Source organism: Onychostruthus taczanowskii, unplaced genomic scaffold (assembly GCF_017590055.1).
Source record: "Onychostruthus taczanowskii isolate IOZ18803 unplaced genomic scaffold, ASM1759005v1 scaffold18, whole genome shotgun sequence".
Taxonomy (NCBI): domain Eukaryota; kingdom Metazoa; phylum Chordata; class Aves; order Passeriformes; family Passeridae; genus Onychostruthus; species Onychostruthus taczanowskii.
The window spans coordinates 13900408-13925085 of record NW_024499017.1 but is presented as its reverse complement, the minus strand read 5'-3'; the positions used below and the strand labels follow the sequence as shown (position 1 = coordinate 13925085).

At 52.1% G+C, this 24678-nt stretch overlaps 1 protein-coding gene across 4 annotated transcripts in view; it reads right to left on the bottom strand.

Annotated features, from left to right (window-relative positions):
* Positions 1-24678, bottom strand: part of ZFHX3 (zinc finger homeobox 3) — a 382144-nt gene that overhangs the window by 60873 nt on the left and 296593 nt on the right. For all 4 annotated transcript variants that reach the window (XM_041400380.1, XM_041400385.1, XM_041400384.1 and 1 more), the window contains 2 exons: positions 16435-19178; positions 14918-15414 (listed from right to left, as the gene is read on the bottom strand). In XM_041400380.1, the coding sequence (XP_041256314.1) occupies positions 14918-15414; positions 16435-19132 (3195 nt within the window). In that variant the 5' untranslated portion in view covers positions 19133-19178. The remainder of the gene's footprint in view (positions 1-14917; positions 15415-16434; positions 19179-24678) is intronic.

The window sequence follows — 24678 nt, the reverse complement described above, 5'->3', positions numbered from 1 at the left end:
ACCAGCCAGGACGTGAGGGGTGTCACCTGGAGCCAGCCTCACCCAGCAGCTCCAGTGGAGCAGCATGGACTTGGGAATGGCTGAACTCCTCTTGCAACTGAACCAAGGCCTGGATTAGGGACATGCTGATCCTCAGGAAAGCGTACAGTTTTGTCACTTCATATTTCCATGGATGCTGCCATCCCTAGAGAAACACGGCGGAAAAGCTGCACTTTTGCCTGCAAAGCACTGTATGGACGGCAATAGGATGGAGTGATGAAAAAAGAAAAAAAAAATTGTGCAGAATGCAGCAACATCACCAAGGAAGAGGCTCAGGGCTTCCAGCCCACTCCTGTCTCAGTGCTGGGATAGGCAGCAGCTGAGGAATTCAGGGAGCCTGGTCTTTTCCAGGGTCAGGAAAACAAATGGGGAAAAAACAACCGAAGACAGTAACCATAAGCAGGCCTCACAATGTCACTGCCCACACCCTTAAAACACATTTTGTACGTCTACTTGAAAATAATCAATTCAGTGTGAGTTGCTAAGCTGTGAACACTCAGGTGAACCAGAGCAGCCTGGGAATATGGAAAAACACTGGATAAAAAGTAAATTATGTAATCAAAAGGTCTGGAGGGAACCTGGAAAGACGGCAGGATCGAAATCTGTTGTCCATATTGTAATTGTGTAGCTGCTGAGTGATTGAAGAGGGCTTTCTGCAACACAGAGCCAGGCTAGGACTCTCCATACCAGTGATTTGTTTCCTCTGGCAGCCACAGGAAGGATCCCTGTGTTACACAGGAGGGCTCTCCAAGGGGCTCTGATGCAACACACTCCTGGGTCTTGTGCTGATAATGCAGCTCAGAAAATGCAGCTCGCTTAGCCACCCAAATCCCTCTCTATGTGCAGAGCCTGCTTTAAGGATTCAAACCAGGGGTCTCTGAAGGAAAAGCCTGAGGACTGTGACAGCGCCGTGCTCTGCCCCCCGTCCCGAAGTCCAGGGGCTGCCAGGTGTGCCAGTGCCTCTCCTGCAGCTGCCCTTCACTGCCCAGCAGCACCCCAGCAGTGAGGTCCAGGGGGACGGGAGGGCACCCCATGTGCAGCCAGGGACTGCTGTAACAATGCACCATGAAACCATGCGGGACACTGAGCCAGCCACAGAAACCCAGCCTGAGCTCACACTATTTAATAAAACACTGTGGACACAGATCAACTCTCCTCGCCCAGGATTTACTGCTTCATGCATCTCCAGGGAAGCTGTGATGGACTGAAGCTTTCCTTGTTTCCATACTGCTTCCTTCTGACTTCTTACAGCACTGTACCCCCTCAACTCCCAGCAGATAACCAAAAGCAGTAACAACAATGCACAAGACAACTGTTCAATGCTCTCTATAAATGGCGGAGTATCAGTATCAGAGACATGGAGGGCACAATCTCCCCACGCAGAAGCCTACAGATCCATGGAAAAACAAAAGACCCAGCTCATCCTTTGCCCACAGTCCACAACAAGGATTTTTCAAGATCAGGTGATAAGGGAGGAAGGAAAACCAAAGGATGGTAAGATAGACTAATATGACAGAATGGGAGCAGAAAGAGGAAATATATAATACTGCTTGGGTCTTGGAGGTGAGCTGAAAAGTGTAGAGCCAGGGAAGGCTCCTGGCAGTGGAGCAGCCGATCTCCAGTGGCACAGGCTGCAGGGCTGGGCACCAGGCTGGGCAGCCAGACCTCTGAGACACATTCCCACTTCCCCAGGTGATTCTCTTTGTATCCGTCCTTTGTGCATCAGCCTGCCCTGAACAGGAGCACCAGCTGATTTCAGACCACACTGCCAAGGTAAGTTCTTTAAGTGTCTGTGAAACACAAACAGAACACAAGCACCACAGAAATGCCCATGAGAAAATAAATAATTCTTCATTCAGTGAAAGCTTTGGATTGTATTAGACAAAGCCTGGGGCAATGTAATGAAAGAGGAAGATAAAAAGAAATGGAATAATTACTCACAGAATGAGGCAAGAATCCTGCTGGAAAAATATGTATGGAACTACTTATAATTAAGAACCAAAATAATGTCTGCACACAAAGGGCTGAATTAAGGCAACCTGCTACTTGCTATGTTCTACAAGGCTGTGAGGGCTCCATGACCTCAATGGACACTAATGTGTCCTAAGAGCTGTGTACAGAAATTCATGCAATTGCTCCTTGCCCCACACCCTGAGCAACTACTCTGTAAGAAAAGCCACTGAGCTCTTGGGGAGGAGAAGCCTTCAAACACAGCCTCCTCCAAATTTAACTGGGAGATCTCTCCAGTCCTTGGGCATGTAATAGCTCCCAGCCCACCTGGTTTCCAGCAGGAAGGACACAGCAACGACCCACAGCAATCCACAGCAGCACACCTGTCTGGCTCATGGATTCCATACACAGCCAAGCAGTTTGCAGCCTGTGAACAGTTGGGTTTGCTGCTCTGTATTTCCTGTGTATATCTAAAATCTAATTCAACTGCAGTATAATTCTGCAGAGGGATCTACAAGAGAGTAGAATGGCTCTGAGCATTACTTACAGCTATTCCCTCCAAGACAGACTACAGCAATGGAAAATACGGAGAGTGCAGAAGCACAGTGAGGCAAACAGAGCAAACCCAAGGTGATAAGTGTCTCTGCTCTTCAGTGCTCTCTTTGTTCCTGTGTATCTGCATCCACTGGCATTTGCCTCCACAGGTACACAAACCCCTGGGAAAAGCTAGGCCCACCATCTACAGCTTTCAGCCGTTCTGGCTCTGCAGTCCCAGCGGGCAGTCTGCAGAGACACACACGGGGCAAACGACAAACACCCAGCAGTAGGAGGGTGTACTGACCACTGCAATTCAAAAATAAAATGGAAGCAACAAAACCGTTTTTTGGGAGCAGCATCCACTCACAGAAAGGTGTGAGGAGATAACAGATTTCCAAACCCTGTTTATGAAATTGCAGGTGTAACTCCAGTTACTCCAGCTGCCCCAAAATTCTCATTTCTGTGACCATATGGGATTAACTTGTCTGCAAAAATATCTGCTTGTGGTTACCATATGCTACCAGGAGGTCAGTCTGCAGGTTTCATGTCTGAATAATGCCCCTGCACAGAGTCAGACACTTTGATAGGCCTAGGTGGGCACTGCAGTGCAAGCACAGGAAAATCCAGGTAAATTAGAGCCAAGGAGGTGTGAAAATGATAAAAGCAAAGTTCCTGCTTTGTGGGACCTTAAAAACCACTCACAGGCAGCCAGAGGTGTCTGTAACACAGGCCCCATGACATGAAAACATCATCTGCAGGACTCCAAAGCCTTTAAACCTCTCCCACCGATGGTCACAGCATGCTTGAAAACCTGCTCTGGGACAGCAAGTCCCTTCTCTGTGGGACTTCCAGCACCTGGTCCCTTTCCAGCACTGCTGCTGGTGGTCGACAGCCAAAGCCAGGCACTGTCCTTCCCCTGTGCCTCCTCCCACGGGCAGGTCCTGGGCTCAGCAGCAGGTACCACCACATGTGCACCCTGCAGACACCCACGAGTACAACTGTGGCCCTAACGTGACCCAGCTGCACTAACCCCAGAGTTACACAACAGTCCCACTAATGTTGGGAGCCAAGCGAGTTTGAGAATTCAGAGTGATCAGAATTCTCAAACTCACACCCTCTGGCTTTGTGCTGGAGAGGAAGGAGGTGAATCTCCTTTCATGAGGCAGAAGGGGTCACCCCAGGAGAGCTCCCTGCTCTTCTGCTGAGCCTGCCTCAAGTCCCTCCACGTGAAGACAACAACAACTCTCTGGGCCAGCTGTCAAAGAACACAACGGAAGGCTGACCCAAATGACCAGGACCTGCTGAATTTGGAGTTTCTCTGCTGCACAGACTGGGATGTGGGACAGGGATGTGAGGAGACCCAGCAGGAGCCAGACAAGGGGACAGGCAGAGCTGCTGCCGGAGGAGCTGAGCAGCAATGGGCAGAGGAGAGGCCGACGGAGGGCAGGGGAGCGGCCGCACACGGAGGGCCGCCGTGGGTGCCCGGCTGCGGCAGCCCTCAGCACGGCGGCCCCCCAGCGCTCCAGGGCCGAGGCCGCGCGAGCCGTGCCAGGCGCAGGGCCGCTGGAGACAGCGCTCTCCTCCTTCCCCACCAAAACCCCCGAGGCCTCGCGCGCGCTAACCACAGCCCTTTGAGAGGCTCGTGTATTTACAAACTAAGGCACGCTGAAATCAAAGGGGATACCATATGACATAATTCACATTAAAATGTCAACAGGCTGACAATTTATAGAGTCAATCCACCGGAGGTGGGGAGAACTAAGACGCGGTAATTGTTTAATTCCCGCTTAAACCAACAGCAGCTTCACCTTCAAAGCAGCACCGCGTGCACGGCCTCTGGCTGCTGTCAGCCCTGGTGCCAGCCTGGACCTCAGCCAGCATGGAGGCAGTGGCCTCAACCATCACTGGCACCAGGCACGGGCTGGGGACGTGGGATGCCACTCCAAGGAGTGCAGCTCCAGCCCACCCCACAGCAAATATTCGCCATCAGCACAAGGACAACCAGTTCCTCAGGAAGGCAGCGTCACACTGGTCAGGGCATTGGTGTCCATTTCCACAGCTGGGCACAGCACACCTCCTCTGGAGGGGACACAGCAGGTAAGCGCTCCGAGGGCACTGCTGAAGGAACCGACTCACCCAGTGCCTGGCACTGCATCATAGCCCCTGACCCCACAGGGACCTGAAAATACCACAGCAGTAGAACAATGGAAGCATGGAGTATCCCAGCCATAAACCCCTGACCCCCACAGGGACCTGAAAATACCACAGTAGAACAATGGAAGCATGGAGTATCCCAGCCATAAACCCCCTCGGGGCACTCGTGAACTTTTTACCCCAGGTAGATGGCAGCAGCTTTGCCCACATCAAATACGCTGCGGTGTTTTGCGATACTCAACACCAGCGCCCTCAGCCCGCTGACACCCCCTGCCCGTGGACAGGCTGCTGGCAACACGTCTTGTAGTTTGCAATAAAGCATAAGGTAGGCAGGAGAGAGAAATGTGCACCACTGGGAGAAATTTTACCTGGATAAACCGCAGCCAATAAATTTTCTATAAATGCCAGCTAATGCTGTCCCTTGGAGAGCACTGGGCAGGGACTGCTGGGCTCCAGAGCCCTCGGCACAGCCTCGCTGTCTGTACATAAACAGTAACACCTCATTCTCTCTTCTACCTCATTAACTGAAACGCATTAAAACAAGTGTGCACTGGGAGCAGCAAATGAGACTGTTAAACCAAGCTGATATAATCCTCATCAGCTGTGGGAAATGAGCACACATCCATTACACTGAATCAAGCCGCCAACTGCGACTCACCGAGGATGTTGAGACCCCAGGAAGATGCTCTTCCCCCGCAGCTGTACCAGGCAGCTCAGCCACTGCCTCCAGCACTCTCTCATGGGGCATTTCCAGAGTGCTGGGGCTGCATTTCCATTCCAGCAGCTCCCCCCAAGCACACAGCTGGGGGCCCTGGTTCCAGGCTGCAGCCAAGCGCTGTACGAGTCCACTGTGTCCAGAAGCAATCTGCTCAGTGAGATGCAGGGAACCATCTGACTCCTCTAGTATCCAAGCAGAATAAAAGGCCAAGGCAGCAGAGCAGACACACAGGACAGGGAACGTTTCCCAAGCCCAGTTTTCCATGGGGACATGCCCAGGCAGTGTGACAGTACCTGACCACAGCAGGGCTGGCCTCCGGTGAGGGACACACATGCACACCCTGCCCAAATGGCAGCAGCCTGCAGAACCACACAAAGGGAGGAATGTACCACAGCATCCACTGGTGGAGCCCCTGCACTGACACCACTGTGGTGCCACAGCTGTCCCCATTCCTGCAGCTGGCACCCAGATCTAACGGGGGGAGTTTCAGAGAGGTCGACAAGGGCTGTCACACAGTGACCACTGAACTTGCAGCACACAGCACCAGCTCCACACCAGGATATGGAACTGCTCCCTTCTTCTGCAGGGCCATCACGCCACGGCTCTGCCTTCACGAGCAAAGACCCGCTTAAAACATTGAAGAAATGTTCATTTTGCCTCTCCCCCGAGGAGGCAGAGCAGGGAGCCCTCCCAGTGCTGCAGGAACCGGACAGACCACATTCACCTCAGCCAGACAGACAAGACAGCACTTTGTGCCTTCCACCGCCTTGGGTGTGAACTGCTGACCTCACCAGAGCAGCTCAGGTTTCCAAACTCTTTTCCTCATGCCAAGCAGAGCTGATGAGGCAGGATGGGGTCCCCTCTGCCTCGCTCCCAGCCCTGTAGTGGGAGGAGGTCCCCTCTGCCTCAGCCCTGTACTCACAGCAAGAATGTAAACAACCCCTTCAATGCTCACAGCTGCTGTTTCAGAGTCTTTAACTCAGCAGAGCCATTACACGGCATTTCCCCCATGTGCAGTCTGTGCACAGCGCAGCCCAGACCAGGCTGCCTGGGACTTGCTCCTCCCTGAGGAACAGGACACCCTGGGGTCTCCCTGGCAGCTCCCAGCAGCCTGCACAGGCATTTTGAACGGGGTCCATGAAGTCTGTTTAACCAGCATGATGTGTGCAACAGAATCACAAAGAAACAGGCATTTAAAGTGACATCTGTTGGATTAATTAGCTGTGTAATTAGCCTCCCCTCTGTGGAGACAGGCTTTGTTACCGCTGCCTGAAACTTCCCCAGGTGATTCTCTTTGTATCCATCCTTCCCTGAGTGCACAGAGGAGCAGAGTGGGTGAGACGGGGCTGTACTGCCCAAATGAGGGGCACGACACAGCCCAGAGGCCACGGGGCAGCTGAGGGGCTATAACTGGGTCAGAGAACCCCGACTGCCACATCTGAGTGTAGCAGGAACCCAACGGGAATGTCCATCAGCCTGAGCACATTCTGCAGGTCTGTTCAGAGATGAAAGGCAGGGATACAAGTCAGGCATTCATATCCTCCCCAATTAAATCAGAACATCCCTGTCTCCTGCAAGCAGCTCCCCACCTCCCTGTCCTGTGACACAGGGGGGTCACAGCAGGCTCAAACAGCTGGGGGACACAGCAGCCACTGCACCTCTACCCAAGCCACGGCCAGCTCAGCAGAGCAGAAAAACCCCGAGGTAATCTCCAGGACAAAGAGGAAACCTGGAATTTTGGGAATAGCTGCACTGCAGCGATGGTCCAATGGCCAGATGCAGGATCTCCCTGCTTTAATGCACAACAAGAGGGATGCTGGGGGCTCTGCCCTGCACCCTGGGCTGCAGGCACCCAGCTTGCCCCCCTGCCAAAGCCACCTGGATCCAAGGATCTGCCAACAGTGCAGCCAGCCTTACCAGAGCCCGTACCCCAAGGCTCAACTTCCAGAGAACCTGTTGCACAAGCACAACTTTATTGCCTAATCTGACTTGCAGAACTTGGCTGCCCACGTCACAGTGCGGAGCAGGATTTTTAAGACTGGCAAGAAGGGGAAAAAGCCCATTATGGTATTAAGTTATGTACCATGCATACATTATTTATTGTAATTTAATGAATTCCCTATGAGATAGCAAACACAGAAACTCCCATGCTGCTTCCATAGCAATTCTGCGGACTTTGTTGCAACAGTTTCTTTAGGAACAGTTCAGTTAAAGCCAGAGAAGGACAACACAGCATCCTGCAGCCCAGGGCACTGGCACAGGCAAACAGAAACCAGCAGTCCATGCCAGGTCACACAGAACAGCTGGGGAAAGCACCTTGTGGGCCCCTTCGTTCAAACCAGCCCCCGCCAGAGATGGATGCTAATGAATGCCCATCCATTATTTAACGAGGTCGTCGCCAGCGAGCCTACAGCTGCAGAGCTGGTGCTTGGCCAGGGCTGGTACCCAAGGCACCGAAAACCTGACCCTGCCCAACCAGAAAATGAACTAAGAACATTCTGAGGTCTTCGAGGTGTATTACCTGTGTTGAGGAATCCATCTAGTCCAGGCAGCTGGACTCAAGAGCATTCGGAGGTCTTCAAGGTGTATTACCTGTGTTGAGGAATCCATCTAGTCCAGGCAGCTGGACTCAAGACACAGACTGAAATGCCAGCTGAGCTCTGGGTTCCAGCCCAGGACAGGAGGCTGTGAGCTGCCAACCTTTGGGATAACAAAGGGCAGACATGGGTGACACCAGCCAGGTGAATGGACACTGGGAGACGCAGCCAGAACTGGGAATTGCCAACACGATGGATAACAAAGGGGATGGGAGTCAGTAACACCAGCAAGTGGATGGACAGGACGACAGGGGCAGGAGCGGAAGACCTGGAGATCTGTGTGTGGGTAGACTATGAGGATGCAAAAGCCCAGGAGCTCTTTTCTTGGGGGTCCCTCCTCAGAGGCACCAGCTCAAACTGTTTCACCAGGAATAAATGGCTTTATGGAATGAGATATCTGAGACTGTGCCATTTTGTTGTGTCTAGTTAGTTTACTTGGGTTTTGTAGCCCATTCTCACAAATATTTTGATTTCTAAACCCTGTTTGACCAAGGGTTTTTAGCTCCATGTTCTGGGGACCTCCTGGTTCATGCTGTGTGACCATGGCTCCTGCTCCAGCTCTCACTCCTTTGTTATTTACGTTGCTTTTACAGGGTGGTTTCTTTACTAAGCTGCTGGCTGCACATGGCTCAGCACTTACTGGAAAACTTGAAAGAAAAACCTAAGTGACATAGGCCCATAAATAAAACATAGAGCAAGCAATGCTGTGTGCTCTCAGCAGTTCTGATTCCAATCCTTTCAAAAAGCAGTGCAGAGAAAGGAAAAGTTCTGTGATCCTGTACTAACAGACTTTGGTATTCAATACCTAAAGGAAGGTAAAGACATCTTTTAGTGCCAGGGAGAAATCCGTCACTCAGAGGAATGTGCGGCCCCGTGAAGGACGGGTCTCAAAGGGTTAAACTGGCACGGAGAGCTTTTTGTATCAAAACACCTGTCAATCCCAACAGGACCAAAGGTACTGGATCTAAGGGTCCAGCCTCCTCACACTGGCAGCTCACAAGCTCCTTTCATTACGAGTTTAACCAGGACTAGAGGATGCAGATTTGAACTGAAGGTTTTGGAGACCATCTTTAAAAAAAACTTTGAAGGGAGACTCAAATGAGTATTTATTTCCTTTGTGAAACTGCCATTGGAATTTGTCTTAAACCTTGTAGGAAGGAAATCAGCTCAAAGTCCCTCATAAGCTGTAATTTAAATGGGCTTCAGGCACAATTTGCGTTGCTCAAGAGTGTAATTCAGAGCTCTGACGCTGCATCTGTATTCCAAGAGATAAACTTGCAAAAATAAAGCCAAAACACACTGAAGGCAGACAGCAAGTAAATCAAAGGTTAACAGAGCTCTAAACCTCCTAATGAGCATGACAGACTTTCTGTGAGCAACTTTATCCCAAGAACCTTAAAAAGCAGAGATGGGAGGAAGTCTGTGATAAAAATCAAAACCCGAACACATCTCCTTTTGCCCACGACATCACCTGGGTATTTCAGAAGGGAATCAGCCAGCTCCTGGCAGCTCCAAACGGAGCTCTCGGGCAGGTCCTGGGGCTCTCCTACACTGAACTCCTGCAGGGAGCACCTCCTGGCAGCCAGGGGATGAGAGGACCCTCAGCCCGACCTCACGGCAGAATTATGGCAAGACTAACTCACACCAATCCAAATGCAGGAGTGTTTCATCAAACCAGCAACTTCCAGAGCACTGAAATTTATGAAATTCACAAGTTCTCCTCCACACTGGATTCCTGTGTCAAGCCATCTCCCAAGTCATTGGTCTTTACCCAAGTCATTCCAGCCATCTGCCATTCCTGCAACTTTCTCTGGTATCTTCTAGGGGTTTTTTAAGCCTTCCTGAAACAACCTAAATTGAACACAGTATTGAACCATCAGACCAAGTGACAATTTACACAGCTCACATATTATCCCCTTGCCCTTCTGCTTTCCACTTTCATTGAGGCAATGTGTTCAAACAGATTGGCAACAATTCCATATCCTTCCTGCAGGAAGAATAACCTTGCTCTTCTGCTTTCCACTGATCATCGAGGCAATGTCTTCGAACAGATTGGCAACAATTCCATATCCTTCCTGCAGGAAGAATAACTTTAACCCCCTTTTTTTTTGTTTTATTCTTTTTTTTTACATGTGGGGAATCAGGAAGCCTAGCTGCCCCTCCTCCCCCACCCCCCTCCAGCAGGGCTGTCTGCCCCCCATTCCTCTAGCACTGTGACACCAAATTCCATCAATCATTTCCTGTGAAATCACTGGATGTTGTAAAGTTCTTCTGCAACTGTCACACTTTACATCTAAGTGGTCCACTATTTTTACCTTAGGCTGATATTTAAACTTGGGTTTAGCTCCATTTTTTGGTTACTTACAAACACAGAAGCCCCCTCTATCTTTCCAATCCTTTTTTTCCATTGCAGAAAGTTAGTTTTTATTTTACCTTCTGTTTCTCATCCTTCACCTCCCTACCCCTGCCCAGCCCTCTTCCCCAGTTTGCCCGTGAAGGATCTCACCAAAGACCCTGGGAATGCCCTGTCCCTGCAGGGCAGCCCAGCGCTGCCTGCAGCCTGGCTGGCTCCTTCAAACAACTGGCAGTGCTGCAGGAACCCCTCTTCCCAAAGTCTGCTTTTCCCCTTCCTAATCCACATGCCCCCTAAACCTTTCCTATTACAGTTTCTATCACTTTGCTGACTTAATGCTTTGCAGTTTCTGGCCCACACTACTGGCAGGAGCCTCTGCCCCCTCCTGTGGGGCTCCCCCAGAGCTCTCAGTCCTGCTAAGCCAGGGACTTCTTCCTTCATGGCTCCTCCAGGTGAGACCACTCTTCAGGATTTATCCTCCATACAGAAGTACCTTTCAGTTCTGATTTTAAACACCAGAGAAGAATTCTCTCCTCCTCTCCCTCCCTGTAACATGGGTCTTCTTCTCTTTCCTGACCTCCAGATGTAATACTTTCCTATTTGATCACATGGGCTTTCTGTGGACTTTGGCCAGGCTCCCCCTGCTCTGGTTTCTCAGGGGTTGTTAACTTGTTTAACACAAGCACCTAAGGTGCTTTTTGGTAACTCCTCTGTGACCCACACACATCACACCCTTTACTGTATCCAGCAGCAGCTCACCCATTTTCACACAATTTTAACTTCAAAGTTAGCTACTATTACAGAAGGTACTCTTTGCCTTGTTCTGTTATGGAAGGACATTGAATTTGAATGCATTATCATCATCATCATCATTCTGTAACTACATCTCATAGAACATTCCATGCATCCTCTGGGATTAAAACTTTTTGGGGATTTTCCAACAAGTTTCTTTGAGAATCCTGTGGTCAGCAAAGGAGACACAAGCCCATGATGGGACAATGCTGCTCCACAGTGGAACTGAGGCCTTCTGCTGGGTGTGCAGCTGCACATCCTCCTTCCCTTCCCACAGGTCAGCTTTGCTTCTGCCCGAGTCAGCACAGATCCACAGTTTCATCACCACTACCATAAGCACAGATATTAAAGAGTCATTTTCCTGCACACTCTGCATCTCTAGCTAACAAAGAGCCTCTATGCATGGCACCACGTAACCCAAACCCTCTCCTCCAGACTCCCTATTCCCTAAAAAAGTGAACTCAGCACTTGGAAACACTGAAAAGGAAGACACTGAATGAACTCATTGAAGGCACTTGCTGGCAGTCTGGCCAGCAGCGTGTTCCTTCAGTAGTTCTTTGTTTAAACTTCTTCTGAGCTGCACATTCTGAACTAGAGATTGTCAGGAAGTTGTAGGAAGTGTCCAAACCTGGCTCTTTCTCAAGCAGATTAATTCCTTCTGGAAACTCCACCTGTGCAGTAGACGCTGGGAGCTCGTGCCCAACCTCTTCCAGATGTGAGGAACGCTGCTGCTCTGCTCCACGAGGAGACAAGCCCTGCCTGCTGCTCCAGGGAGCTGCACTTGCCTCTGCTCACAACCCCCTGTCACCCAGGCCACACCACGTCCCAGCTATGGGAGGCAGTGTCCTCAAACCCATTACCTGCCTCAAGCCAGAACATCCATCCCAAAAATGTAATGCACTGACAATGCACTGCATTGTCACTGTAGCATTGTGCACTGACAATGGCACTTTTGCTGTCCAGGGAGCTCCTCAGGATATAACCCCTCGGTCACCCAAGGTGGCCAGCAGTCACAGGAAAGGCACAGGCACCATGTTCCCCCAGCAAGTGCCAGATAAACAACGGAATTTCTACTTTAGTCCCAGAATTTTAGGGGGACAGCAAGGAATTGGGAGTGCACAACAATAAGGGAAAGGTTACCAGACCCTTCCAGTTTTTTGGCATTCTCCTCCCCTTACCCCTGACAGAAGCTATTGCAGTGTGCAGGACGAAGATGGCAGCAGAAGACCAGACCTTCTCCCCTGGCACTGGCAGTGTTGCAGGAGAAGACTAAAAGGTTCACCCGACTGTGGACTGACAGTGTCTCCAGATCACATCTTCTGGCAGCAAGTAACACTGACAGAAGTGGCACTTGGGCAATGCGAGCAGCCAATAACATGTGATTTAGGAAAAAAATGGCAAAAGCAGCAGAATAAGGAGGATTGTGTGTGATAAGCCCAGTGTGTGCTCTCACCCAGCAGCATCTGGAGAGGATTTTCTCCAGCAGGCAGGGAAGAACTCGATTACATCCAGTTAACTGTGCTCTAAACTGATTATGCATGTGCCAGGCTAATGGATTACATTAGCAAGAGGAAAAATAACATCCAATCAATCTCAATTTACTGCAGACCACACCAAGGCCTGAGAGAAGAGAAACCATTCTGTGAACTCCCCCACTGCCGCTGCATCCCTTCAGTTATCAGCAGACATGGCATTACAGCTGCTCCGAGGCCCGGGAGCCGGGCTGGAGTTGTGTGAGCCATGCCTCATCCAGAGAGGATCTTCCATTAAATCAGTCCCTGATTCCAGCAAGACACTGTGAATCCAGCCATCCACCAACCTCTGCTCCAAGCTTTATCCAGCCATACTTGAAGGCCAATACATGGAGCACTCCAAAGGAATCCATGACTCTGAAGCGTGTTATCCTTCAGCTGGTGTTTCACTGCTATTGTGTCAGAGGCAACACAAGGCTGGAGCAGCACTGAGACTGCCCAGGCCTCTCACAAACCTGAAAACTGACAGTTCCTCTGTGCCTGCCCAAGGAAAACATCCTAGCAATCTTTATTACAAGAACCTATGCCTGTCCCCCAATGCTGGTGGGATTTTTTTCCCTTTCTTCTTTTTTTTCCCTTTTCTTTCCTGTTAGTGAGAGAATTCTAGTGCCTCAATTGTTTTTCCCCACTGGAACCCACTGTAGATGAAGGGCCTGGATAAAGAAAACTTTAAACCTTTGCAATGTATACTTAAAGGAACAACACTACATGTAAAAAAAATCATAATACAGCTTCCAAACAACTCTCTTGTACCCCAAACTGACCTCCACAGAGGAGATTCAGTTCCCTCAGCTGGGTTCTTGATGCCTCATGGGGACCCTGCTGCCCCCAGTTTCCAGGCTGTGTCACTCTCTCAGTCTCCTGCAGGTGTATGTGCAGACCTGATCATTCCCAGAGCCAGACTCTGAAGGGTGAGGCTGGATCCCAGCTCAAGATGGAACAATCGCTGTCACAGCCATCCTGGCCTCAACAATGGGCTCAGAGAAACACAACCCTGCTCTGAGCAGCTCCCCATCAATTCCAGGTAGATTCAACAACCACAGCTCAAGGTAAACCTTATATGATGCTCCTGGTTATAATCTTCCTCCCTGAATTGGCTGGAACTGTTAATGCCTAGCAAAAACGCAGGAGTCACGAAAATGCGTCTACACTGTGGGTGAGTACTACAAAGCTCAATGTCAGGTCCTAAATTCCCGTTACATAAAAAAAAGTTTTCCAAGAAACAATTAAAAAGTGCAAGGTACACTCTGTGTGTATATAAGGAAACCTCAGCACATTTGGGGGAAAGCAGGAAGAAAAGGATGAGGACAGAAAATACAAAAAAACCTGTGAGGAATGAGCAGACAATGAGTGGGAGAGCACGTGTGAATGGAGGGGATGCGGCTGCTGAGATTTATGGCAATTCGTACCTGATTGTTCATACTAAAGCTATTATGGGATGATTAGAGAAAAAGGTGAAGCTTTAAGTCCAGTGAAAATCAATAGAAACGTCTGGAGCAATTCTGCTGCACGAGTGAAAGGACTATTTACTGTATCCGGAGCTCCTCTTGGGTTACAGCCCACAGGGTTCGGGCCAGCAAGGGGAGGGGCTGGGGACCAGACCAATGAGGCAGGAAAGAGAAGATGGTTATAATGGCTATAAAGACAACACAGAACGAGGGGGGTGGGAGGGAAAGACAACAAGGTGGGAGTGCCAGCCCCAAGAGCGCTGTGGATGGGAACACGCAATGCCCGCGAGGCGCAGGGCCGTGCTCGCGCTCAGGGCTCCTCTCCCAGCGCCCAGCAGCGCTCTGCTCACACATCCCAGCACTGAGCTACACGGAGCACAGCAGCACTGCAGCCACGGCCACCCTCCCGCTGCCAGGACAGCACACCGAGCCCACTGAAAGCCTTCCAGAGGCACAAAGTGACGAACTCTATGGGAAAGAGCCAACAAAACACAGGCAAATGTCACCTTGCACAACCTTTCTAACAGGGATTGTTCAATTTCTGTGCAGAGCATCACAGTTGCAGTGCCATAAGGCACAAGCCCCTTCTAAGGCACTGTGGTTTGAACATCTCCTGCTCTGAAGCCGGGACAACCACAGTCGCCAACAGAACACAGGCTGAAGGGCAGCAGCACGCGGTGAGATCGGGGGCAATGCAGAGCTCTCAGCAGCTCATCTCCAGAGGGTCACAATGCACTGTGGTTCAACTTAGATTTTCCTTGGAAAATCAAAGAAGATGAAGCAAAGCCAGCCCTTACCTTATAGAGCTTCAGGCTGGCCTCGTGCCTGGAGTTCACGGTGTGAAGACGCAGCTTCTCCAGACTGTTGGTGTAGTAGTCGCAGGCATTGCATTTCAGATGGACTGGGTTCCCGATGGCCACGCACTTGAGCCTCCACTCGTTGGCTTTGCCCCCCTCCTTGATATGTGCCACCAGCTGGTATTTCTGCACGTGCTTGTCCGTCTTACAGTGGAGCTGGAAGTTGGCCTTGAGCTGCGTGTTGTAGCGGCACAGCTTGCACTGGTACGAGTCCCCCATCACCGCCTTCCACTCGTCCTCGGGGAGGCTTCGCTCCACGTTCATGTGGAGGCCCAGCATGTCCAAATTATCTGTAGTGAACTTGTTGCACACAGCGCACTGGAAGAGCTTCAGCGACGGGTCATTCGTCTGCGTGAAACTTTCACCCAAGTTCATGAGCTCCTCGGACACCAGCTGTCCACCACCCAAACGCATGTCCAGAGGGATCTCGCCACCCACTGCACAAAAAAAAGGGGGAAGAAGAGGTCAGAAAGGCTGAATTCCAGAAGATAAACACAGAGCAGAGCATAAGCTGCTCCCAAGTGCCACCTGTGTGGCACTTTGCCACCCACAAGCACACAGTGAGACCCCACGCAGCTGTGTGCTCTTTAAGACACTTTCGCCTGAACTCACCATACAGGAAAAACCCAAAACTAGACTCTTCTGAATTATTAATGCTCTGCTCAGTCTTGGACCAAAGTGTACGAATGGGAAAGATCTGCTCCACTCCTCACAAAGCTCATAGTGTGCGTATCTGAGTCGAAAGGGCCAACCTGGTGTCAAGTGCTTATTAACACAGGCAGGGCCTCCCCCTGCAACCCTCAGTGTCAGATTTGCAACCATCAAGTGCACAGTTCACAAACTGCTCTCCAGGCAGCTCATGGACATCCAAAGCCCGCTCATTTACTTGAGGAGCTTCAGCTAAAACACTCCCTATTTATTACAACTGCCCCGTGCTTCAGTAGTGAGGGGCTCTGAGCTTCAAAAGCCTCCAATCCCGTCTATCACAGGCAGCAAAGGAACACCGCCCCTTCCACCCCTCTCAAACCTGCTTACCTTGTCTTCTCAAGGCAACACAGCATGGAACCAACCAACCCTGAACTTACACACCTGCCTTTGGGAGTGCCAGCAGGTGACTGCACCTTCTCTCAAAGCCATCCACCAAACTACTCCCACTCCTCACCAAACCCAGGGGAAGTTCTCAGGAAACACTGTAGTTAGGATGCTTTCCACAACAAGGAAGAACATTCAGTGCCACGGCATCCATAACCCGTGCCTGCTGTTCCATTAACTCCCTATGAAAACTCTTGGAAAAATGGACTAGAAAAGCCACAAGATGAGGAAAAACTGCTCTGGGTGAACACAGATGAGAAATCAGCACCGTGCAGCCACCGTGCTCACCACCACACAAAGGTAGCTCATGGGCTGCCTTTGCTGCGCCTCTCACATGAACACGGTGGAAACCCCTTCAGCCTCACCTAGAGATGGAGCCATCGTTGCCATGGGGTTGGTGGGATCAAGCTGGAACCCCCCCATCATGAACTGCGCATCTGAGGAAGTGCTGTCCATCTTCAAGTTGGGAAGGTTCATGTTCTGTGCCAGGTAGTACTGGTAGAGCTCGGCCTCGGCGGGGGACGGCAGGCTGCCGAGGCCCAGGTGCCGGTTATGCTGGATTTGGGACATGTTTTGCTGAAGCAACATCATATTGTGCATGTGCTTCTCACTGGTCATGTGAATCCGAAGGTTTCTAGCTACGTTGGTCTCATAGTCGCACACCTCGCACCGCCACGTAGGTTTGGTTTTTGGTTTGGTGGGGGAGGGAGCCCCGCAGGTGCTACCGATGTTGGCGGCGGCGGCTGCCGCAGCAGCAGCCGCCGCCGCCGCTGCCCCCGCGGTGTGGCTGAAGACTTGCTCTCCCCCTCCGTTCTGCAGGTTCTGCATGTTGTTGAGATGCTTGTCGGACTGCATATGAATACTGAGGTTGCCTTTGGTAGTTGTGGAGTAGTTACAGACCTCGCAGCGGAAGGGCTTGTAACCACAGGTGTAGCTCTCGCCCCGCGCCAGCCGCGGGTGCGGCTGCCCGCTCTTGCAGTAGACGCAGGAGCCACCCGGCTCAGGATGTTTCTCCTTCATGTGCGCCTCAAGCGTCTGCTGGTACTTGTAGTGCCAATTGCACTTGGGACACTTGAGTGTCTTACAGGAGTTGCGAGAATGCATCATAGTCATGTGGCCACCCAGCGACCGCGAGGAGCCCAGGACCGTGTCGCACTTTGGGCACTCCACGCCGCTCCCCGAGGGGCACTCCCCACCCCCAAGTTCACAGAGGGGGCCAGCATGCTGGTGATGGGAGATGTAGCTCCCGTCCTCGCCCTCTGCACTCTCATTTGGTTCTGGTGCTGTGGCATTGTCTTTATTGGCACTTTCATCGATGAAGTCCAGCCTCCTGCTGCCCTCGGCCACACTGGCTCCGCCGCCCTCATTGTTAAAGCTTAAGTGATTCCTCCTGTTTGCACCATCAAAGACAAAGGAAGAAGCAGAATTAGAACTAGTAGAAGCCGTGCCCCGTGACAGGGTCTGGAGCACGTTAGGCATTAAGGGAGAGTTAGAAATGCTTTGGTTTGAGAGAGCAAGGTCCTTTTTGCTGCTGCCACTGCCTGCCACAGCCCCAACATCCTCCTGGGGCCGGTCCTCTAGTTCATCCTCCAACTCGTTTGGAAATAGTCCTTTGCAACCCTCATCATCCTCATCTTCTTCCTCTTCCTCCTCTTCCTCTTCCTCCTCCTCCTCTTCTACATCCTCCTCCTCCTCCTCTTCCACCTCCTCGGCTGGCTCCACCTTTTCCGAGAGGCTGTCCTGGTCGTCCCCCTCTTGTTTCTCCCCCCCTGCCACCCCAGGGTCCTTCCCCTCTGAGGATTTGGTGGGACTGGAAGCCAGCGGGCCCAAGGGGACTGAGGTAATGGGAGTCTTCAGAGCTGAGCTGGTCAGCCCACCCAGGTTGAGGAGTGCACTGGGGGCCAGGACACCCGCTGCCGGCGGCGGCTCAGCTCCACCGGCCGCCCCGGCCTGGAGGGCCTGCTCACCTTCCATGCAAATGCCACTGAATTTACCATAAAAACTGTGTCCAGGGCCTATGAGGTTAGCTGCGGAAACAAGAGGGTGCTGAAAGGTTTTGTTTTTTGGTTCCAGAAAGCTGACAAGGGGTTCCTTGTCCTTGCCTATCCCTTGGATGATAGCGGAGATGTTCTTATTGCTAAGAATTTTCCGCTCCTCCTCACTCAGAGTCATTCGGTGGTCGTGCACGGCATGGGTCACGAACGAGCGGACATACCCAAAGGAGAGCTTGCACAAGAAACACATCAGGATGGGCTTCCTCTTCCCATAGAGCACAAAGCCATCGAATTTGGACAGGTCCACATTGTTGGGAACATCTTTGGATACGCAGGAGCTTTTGGCAGAACCGTCGCTGTTCAGGTAATCCTTGTTGCTTTTGTGTCGCACATCGAAGACGCGGAAGCTGTGCAGGACGGGGCTGATGCCCGCCAGGGCTGAGGTATTCGGGAAGGCCTGGTCTGAGCCCTCAAACCACTTCCCGAAGGATGAGGCTATGTGGAAAGTGTTGATGATCTGTGGGTAGACGGGAGCGGCAGCAGAGGGCTCTCCCTGCTTGGGCAGAGAGTTCGGGAGCAGCGAGGGGAGAGTCCCGCTGCCGCCGGCACCCCCGCTTTGCACCAGCTGGCTGAGGCTCTCCACGATGTAGGCTGAGCCGTCGGGCTGGTAGACGATCTCGCCGGCCAGGTTCTCCACGTCGCTCTCCTCCTCGCCGTCCTCGCTGCTGTCGCTCCCGCTCTCCCCCCGCAGCGGCGGGGGCGGGCGGGCGCCGGCACAGCGGTGCTCCATGTAGCTCTGCAGGCCGGCGAAGGAGGCCGCGCACTGCCCGCAGCTCACCTCCTTGCCCGCGGGCTCGGTGCCGGCACCCGCCGCGCTGCTCTCGGGGCCGCGCTCGGGGAACGGGACCCTCAGGCTGTCCAGGGGGCTGCAGCTCTCCGCCGCGGGCTGCTCCATGCTGCCGGCCGGGTCAGGGAGGTGGGCGCTGTTGAGATCAGTCCATTGCTGGTGCTGAGGAATGCCGCACCCATTGTCCTTCCCGGGGATGACGGGCGAGTCACAGCCTTCCATGGCAGGGCCGGCACGGAGCGCTCATTGCACCCGCTACGGCTCCGACCTGCGGATGGGGACACAAGGAGAGAGGCAGTGAGTCGGGTGCTGCCGTAGGGACCCCACCACCACAAGGGCTGCTGACCCTGCTTCTCAGCACCCAAGTGGGGGCTGCTGTGCCAAGACGGGCTCCAGGGACAGGCAGCCCAGCCTCGGGGAGGGTACTGCTGGGAACGAGCAATGGAAACGTGCTGGCAGCAGCAAGAGGAAAACTGAAGGGGCCTGGAAAGTGGCAAAAACCCTCCTTAACGTCCCTCCTAAAAGGAGCCAGCAGGAAGATCGTAGGACCTGCACTGTGACCTCCAAAGCCGTGGGTCTTCAGAAAACAAAACATCATGGGAAAGCCTGTGACAGAAACAAGATATGACAACAAAACAGTTCTGTGGCTTTACAGCTCTGGTATTCTCTGGCTCCCCCTAAGGCAGATGCTGTTTTTCTGGGTGTTACCCTTCCGCTAATGGCTTGGGAAACTCAGACCCATGGCTACCACACATGCACCTCAATGGGAGTGACTAGAGCAACTCACACACAACGTTACTCACAGCGATTCTGGAGTAACAGTGCTCAGTGAGCACAGGAGACGTAAATGCTCTGGTCTGGACAGAGCTTAAACAGAGAGATGTCAGGAGAAAACAAAACAGGAAATTCCAGATCTGATGACAAGGGTGCATCCTGGGGACTGGAGAGCGGTCAGCCCACTGTGCTCCAGGAAGCTCCCAGAGATCCTGCAGGGCACAGCCTCCGCGCACGGATTGCTTCCTCTCACTCCTGGAGAGAAACGGTGGGTGCAGGTCCTGCAAGAGGAGGACACCCTTCCCACTACCTCCATTCCACCAAAGCCAACATGACTGGAGGATTCCCACCAACTGCCAGGCCTGGGCTACTGACCATGGCCAACACCCAGGGAGGGACCCCTGTCATCGCGACCCTTTCTGCTGCATCTGGCCAACGACGCCAGCACTGCAATCCTAATGGAGCCCTCCTTATGAGCCCTCAGCTCACACAGAGAGTGCGAAGAGAACTGAAAACCGGCCAGAGGTTTGACCACCAGCAAAGCCAGTGATGTGCCACAGCAGCCCTGTGTGAACTACCTGAATTAGTTCAAGCAAAAGGAAACAGAGTGACAATCAGCATTTTTTTCTGGTTTCACTATCTCCCAGTTTATTTTCCTTTACTACACAAACCTATCCACACTTCTGCTGATTTCTCTAATGTGTCGGTACTTTCTCTTTACATTTGACTTCCAGTGAAGCTCGAAGGAAAAGCACTTAAAACTTCCACTGAAGGCAAAGTCATAATCTCAATGCCCACGTGCAAGGCTGCCTGCAGAAGGACAGACAGGTGCAACAGACACCACCCAGTGTGATCACACACAAAATTACTCCACAGCACCTCCAGTCTCACCTTCCCGGGATTCTATGCAAGGCTGCCTGCAGAAGGACACACAGGTGCAACAGAGACACTACCCAGTGTGATCACACACAAAATTACTCCACAGCACCTCCAGTCTCACCTTCCCGGGATTCTATACCATCCATCCCTGGATTCTGCCCCTAGAGTTGCACTGGGAATAAACAGGGATTTGCTCGGCACCAACAGTAATGTGGGGCACTGAGCAGAACAAGAAGGAAAAGCAGTATCCTGCTGCCAAAAGGCTCTGGGTTGAGTCACCCAGTTTTGTTCCCCTAGCCTAAAATATGCTCCTACTGCACCAGCTCCCTTCCCTGGATCACTGACCCCAGATCCTTCTGTGTTGAGGCTGCACATTCACCTTCCCACAACACGCCTACTCTCTTCCTTCTCACTGCTACTTCTGCACTGGCAACTGCAATCCAAATTAAACCAAAACAGATTTATTCAGGGGAAATGAGGAAAAAGAAACCCCATAAGCCTTGTACTTCTGCCAAGTGAAGTTTTAGGAATATCTATGCGGACTTCAAGGCACAACATGGAATGACCACACCCTACCAATTCTTTTAGACCTGGATCATTGTGGCAGCACAGCCAGCTCCCGGGACACAGCCAGGTGAGACACAGCCTCAGGTGAGACGCAGCCCCAGGTGAGACACAGCCAGGGCCACAGCAGCTCTGCCATCACGAGCTCCTGACTGGCAGGAGATGCCTGACTGACAGCCAGGCCAGAAGGGTTAGCAGGGCTGGAGGGGCGGGAGGGTTAACAGCCTGATTGGAAAATCAATGTCATAAATGCTTGGTAAGTTACAGGAACATGCGGGAAGAGGAGGCTGCGATTGATAAAGGACTGCAGCTTTGATGCTGCACTGGGGACTTGTTTATTGACAGGAAAGCCAATCTCTCTCCCGGCCCGGCCCGGCCAGGCAGACCCGCACGCTCCAATTAATTGGTGGGCTTTTCTGCCTTGGCTTGCTTTAACAGCTCTCCCCCACTCACTCCAAGTTAAACAGCCCAAGATGTGCTATGCCAAAGGAATCTTCCCTTCTCTTCCTTTCCTCAACACACAGGAGCCCTTACAGGGCATGTGGAAAAACCCAGAGCCAAAACGGCCAGCCCAAGCCCCGGACACAGGCTGAGCCCCTGAACAAGCCCAAGCTCTTCTGATGGTTCAGTCACCATCAGAGGTGTTTCTAAAGGGAGCACAAGGCATGAAAATATTTGTTTCTATTCACACAGTAGCTGCAGAAATCATCTGTTCAAACTGAAAACAGCCATTTCCTTGCTATAGCAAACCAGGTTCTAAGCAGGAGCACAATGCAGTTATTAGTCCACTATTGGGCCCCGTGTCTTCCACCACCCCGAGCTGCCCCTAGGCCACCTGTGTGGGGACAGACAGAGTGTGAGAGCTCAGATGGACAGACAGTGGTGTGCTCCACACCTCCCATCCGCTCCCCCTGTCGCCCTCTCTGCTCTGTTTATCAGCCAGTCAATAAGAAAAGGTAGTTCTTACTTAAGGAGGCAGAAGTCAACTCGTCAGGTCGATCAGCACTCTGTCTGTAAACATGGTTTCCCGTAAAATCAATGAACTCCAGTTACAGAGAGAACAGCCTGAGTGCCAGAGACTCTGCTCTCACACTGCCCCAGCGGCAATGAGGGGCTCTCCTGCTCCCTCTGCAGCCTCACATCCCACCACTGCCCCTGCCCCCTCCTCACAGCCCCAGCGCACCTCTCAGTCCCCTGGAGCCAACGCGGCACCACTGCAGCCTCACATCCCACCACTGCCATGCCCACGCTGCCTCTGGCCCACGGCCCGACCCAGCCCCTGCCCCTTCCTCACAGCCCCAGCGCACCTCTCAGTCCCCTGGAGCCAACGCGGCACCACGGCGGCCCAGAACGGAGCCTGTACGGCAGATGCAGGTGACAGCACAGCACTGTGTGCCCCACACTTCTGCCACCTTCCTACCAACCAGGCCTGGCGGCTGGCAGCCATGCCGTGCAGAACACGCGAGGATTCAATCCCTGTGTCTCCCTGCCACCTCCTCCCAGACCCCAGCCCCATCCTCAAAGGGACAGACATTCCCTTTCCAGCAACACTTCCACCAAGGAGTGGCTGGTCCTAAAGCAACACCCTGCAACCCCTGGCAAGCCGGGGCTCCTGGGCACCCCCAGCCTGCGGCACCAGGCTGCTTCCTCCCCTGGGGACACTGGCAAGCAGTGCGGGCAGCAGGGATGGAGCAGGAGGGAGGAGGGGGCTCCTGCTGTTGCCCAGGCTTCCCGAGAATTAAATATGAACAGCCGTGCTGTGTAATTTTAAATTGTTAATTAGCACAGGGTTAATTAGGCGGCCCTTTCACAAGAGGCTGTTTGGCAGTAAACCAAGACTAGAAGCAATGAGGAAGGAGGAAAACAAAAGGAGAGAGCGACAGTGAGAAACTGTTCCCTCAGCTAATGACCCACATGGCACCATGGAAAAGAGGGCACTGAGGACAGGGAGAAGACACAGGCAGATGCATTGCACCCACAGCCCTGCAGGCTGCCCTCCCCTGCCCAGTGCACGGCACAGGGAAGCGCTCAGGCCCTCAGTCAGCTCCAGGTGCCAGTGGCTCAGGAAAGCCAAAAAGGACAGAGGCGAGGGAGGACAAGGACAGCACAGGACTAAGGGTGTGCTCAGACGCTCTGCCCACACCCCTCCTCACACGCTCAGCCTGGTCCTCTGCAGCATCCTCAGAAGGACAACACCTGGCGAGGGGGGTGTCCAGGTCGGCCAAGAAGCTCCTGTCTCAGCAATGGCACTTGATGGCACTTGTTCCTGAAAACTAGGGATGGACACACCAAAGGTGAGCGGGAAGCCGACTCAGCTTCATGGTCACAGAAACACCCTGCTTGGCCAGGGACCTGGGAGGTCCCTGGGAACAGGAACGCTGAAAGCTCCCAAGAGCAGCAGCCCAGGCAGGGGGTGTGAGGCAGTCACCGTGACCCTCTGAAGTGCCAACACAACGAAGCTGGAGCAGCAAAGCTTTCTGTGCTGCCTCCTCGCACCTGGCGTGCTGCACAGCACTCAGGTAACACTTAGGAAATTGCAAATGGAAAGACATGATAAAAATAATTGCCTAGGATCAAGCATTCAAAAATTAAGGAAGAACAGAATGTATGTTGCCAAAGCAACTTTAATTTTGTTCCTTTATGCATATGAATTATGATAGTGCCTGCAATTAGGTGAGCACACGCTGCCTCGCTTGGCAAGCAGGACGGTCACAGAAGAGGGTAAAACAAGGTGGCAGGAGCATGTTGTCACTTTATGCGATTTCTGCAACAGCTGCTATCACACAAATATGTGAAGAGTTGCTTCCTAGAATAGAAAGATCTTTTCAAATTTCCTCAGCAATGCTGGCTGGAGATTCAAGTGGCAATACCAAGAATTTCAATTCCCAGTTCCATAAAATGTTTCTACCTTTCAAGTTAAACAGAAGACAGGGATGCCAGCTCTCTCACATTCATTAAGGTGCCAGAAAGCAGCAAGATACCTGTCAGCCTAAGGGAAGTGCTGAAAACTCTGCAACAAGGCTTGAGATATTAGGAAAAAATGGTACTTATGTGCCAAAACCTGGGCATTTACAGGGAACATGGATGCACAGTGTGAAGAATGATTTCTAGTTAGAGTTTTCCCACCAGCATTTTACAACATAGTGCCTTGGGATTTCTCTTATGCAATTCCTAACCAAAAAAACCCAACCTGAAAATACTGATATTTATTTGCCAAGTTCAATATTTTAATGAAGCAATTACAAAGTAATTTTTCCTTTTCACATAGCAAATCATATTTTGCACCTCCCCAGGTGAGACCAAGCTGTGTTTTAGCACACACCCTGATCACAGTGGAGTTGTTTCACTGGCAAACATGATCTGATAAACAAGACACCAGTCTTGCCAAATCCTGAACACCTTACATCTCTCTTCCTCTTTTGCAGTGAGGCTTTACCAACCAAAAGCCCAAGCTCAGTTCTGACTTCCTCCAGTGCTCTGCTGCTCTGTGCCAGAGTGTTTCCACCTGGACACATGGCCACATCCAATGCCTCTGCAGTGGGAGCAGAATT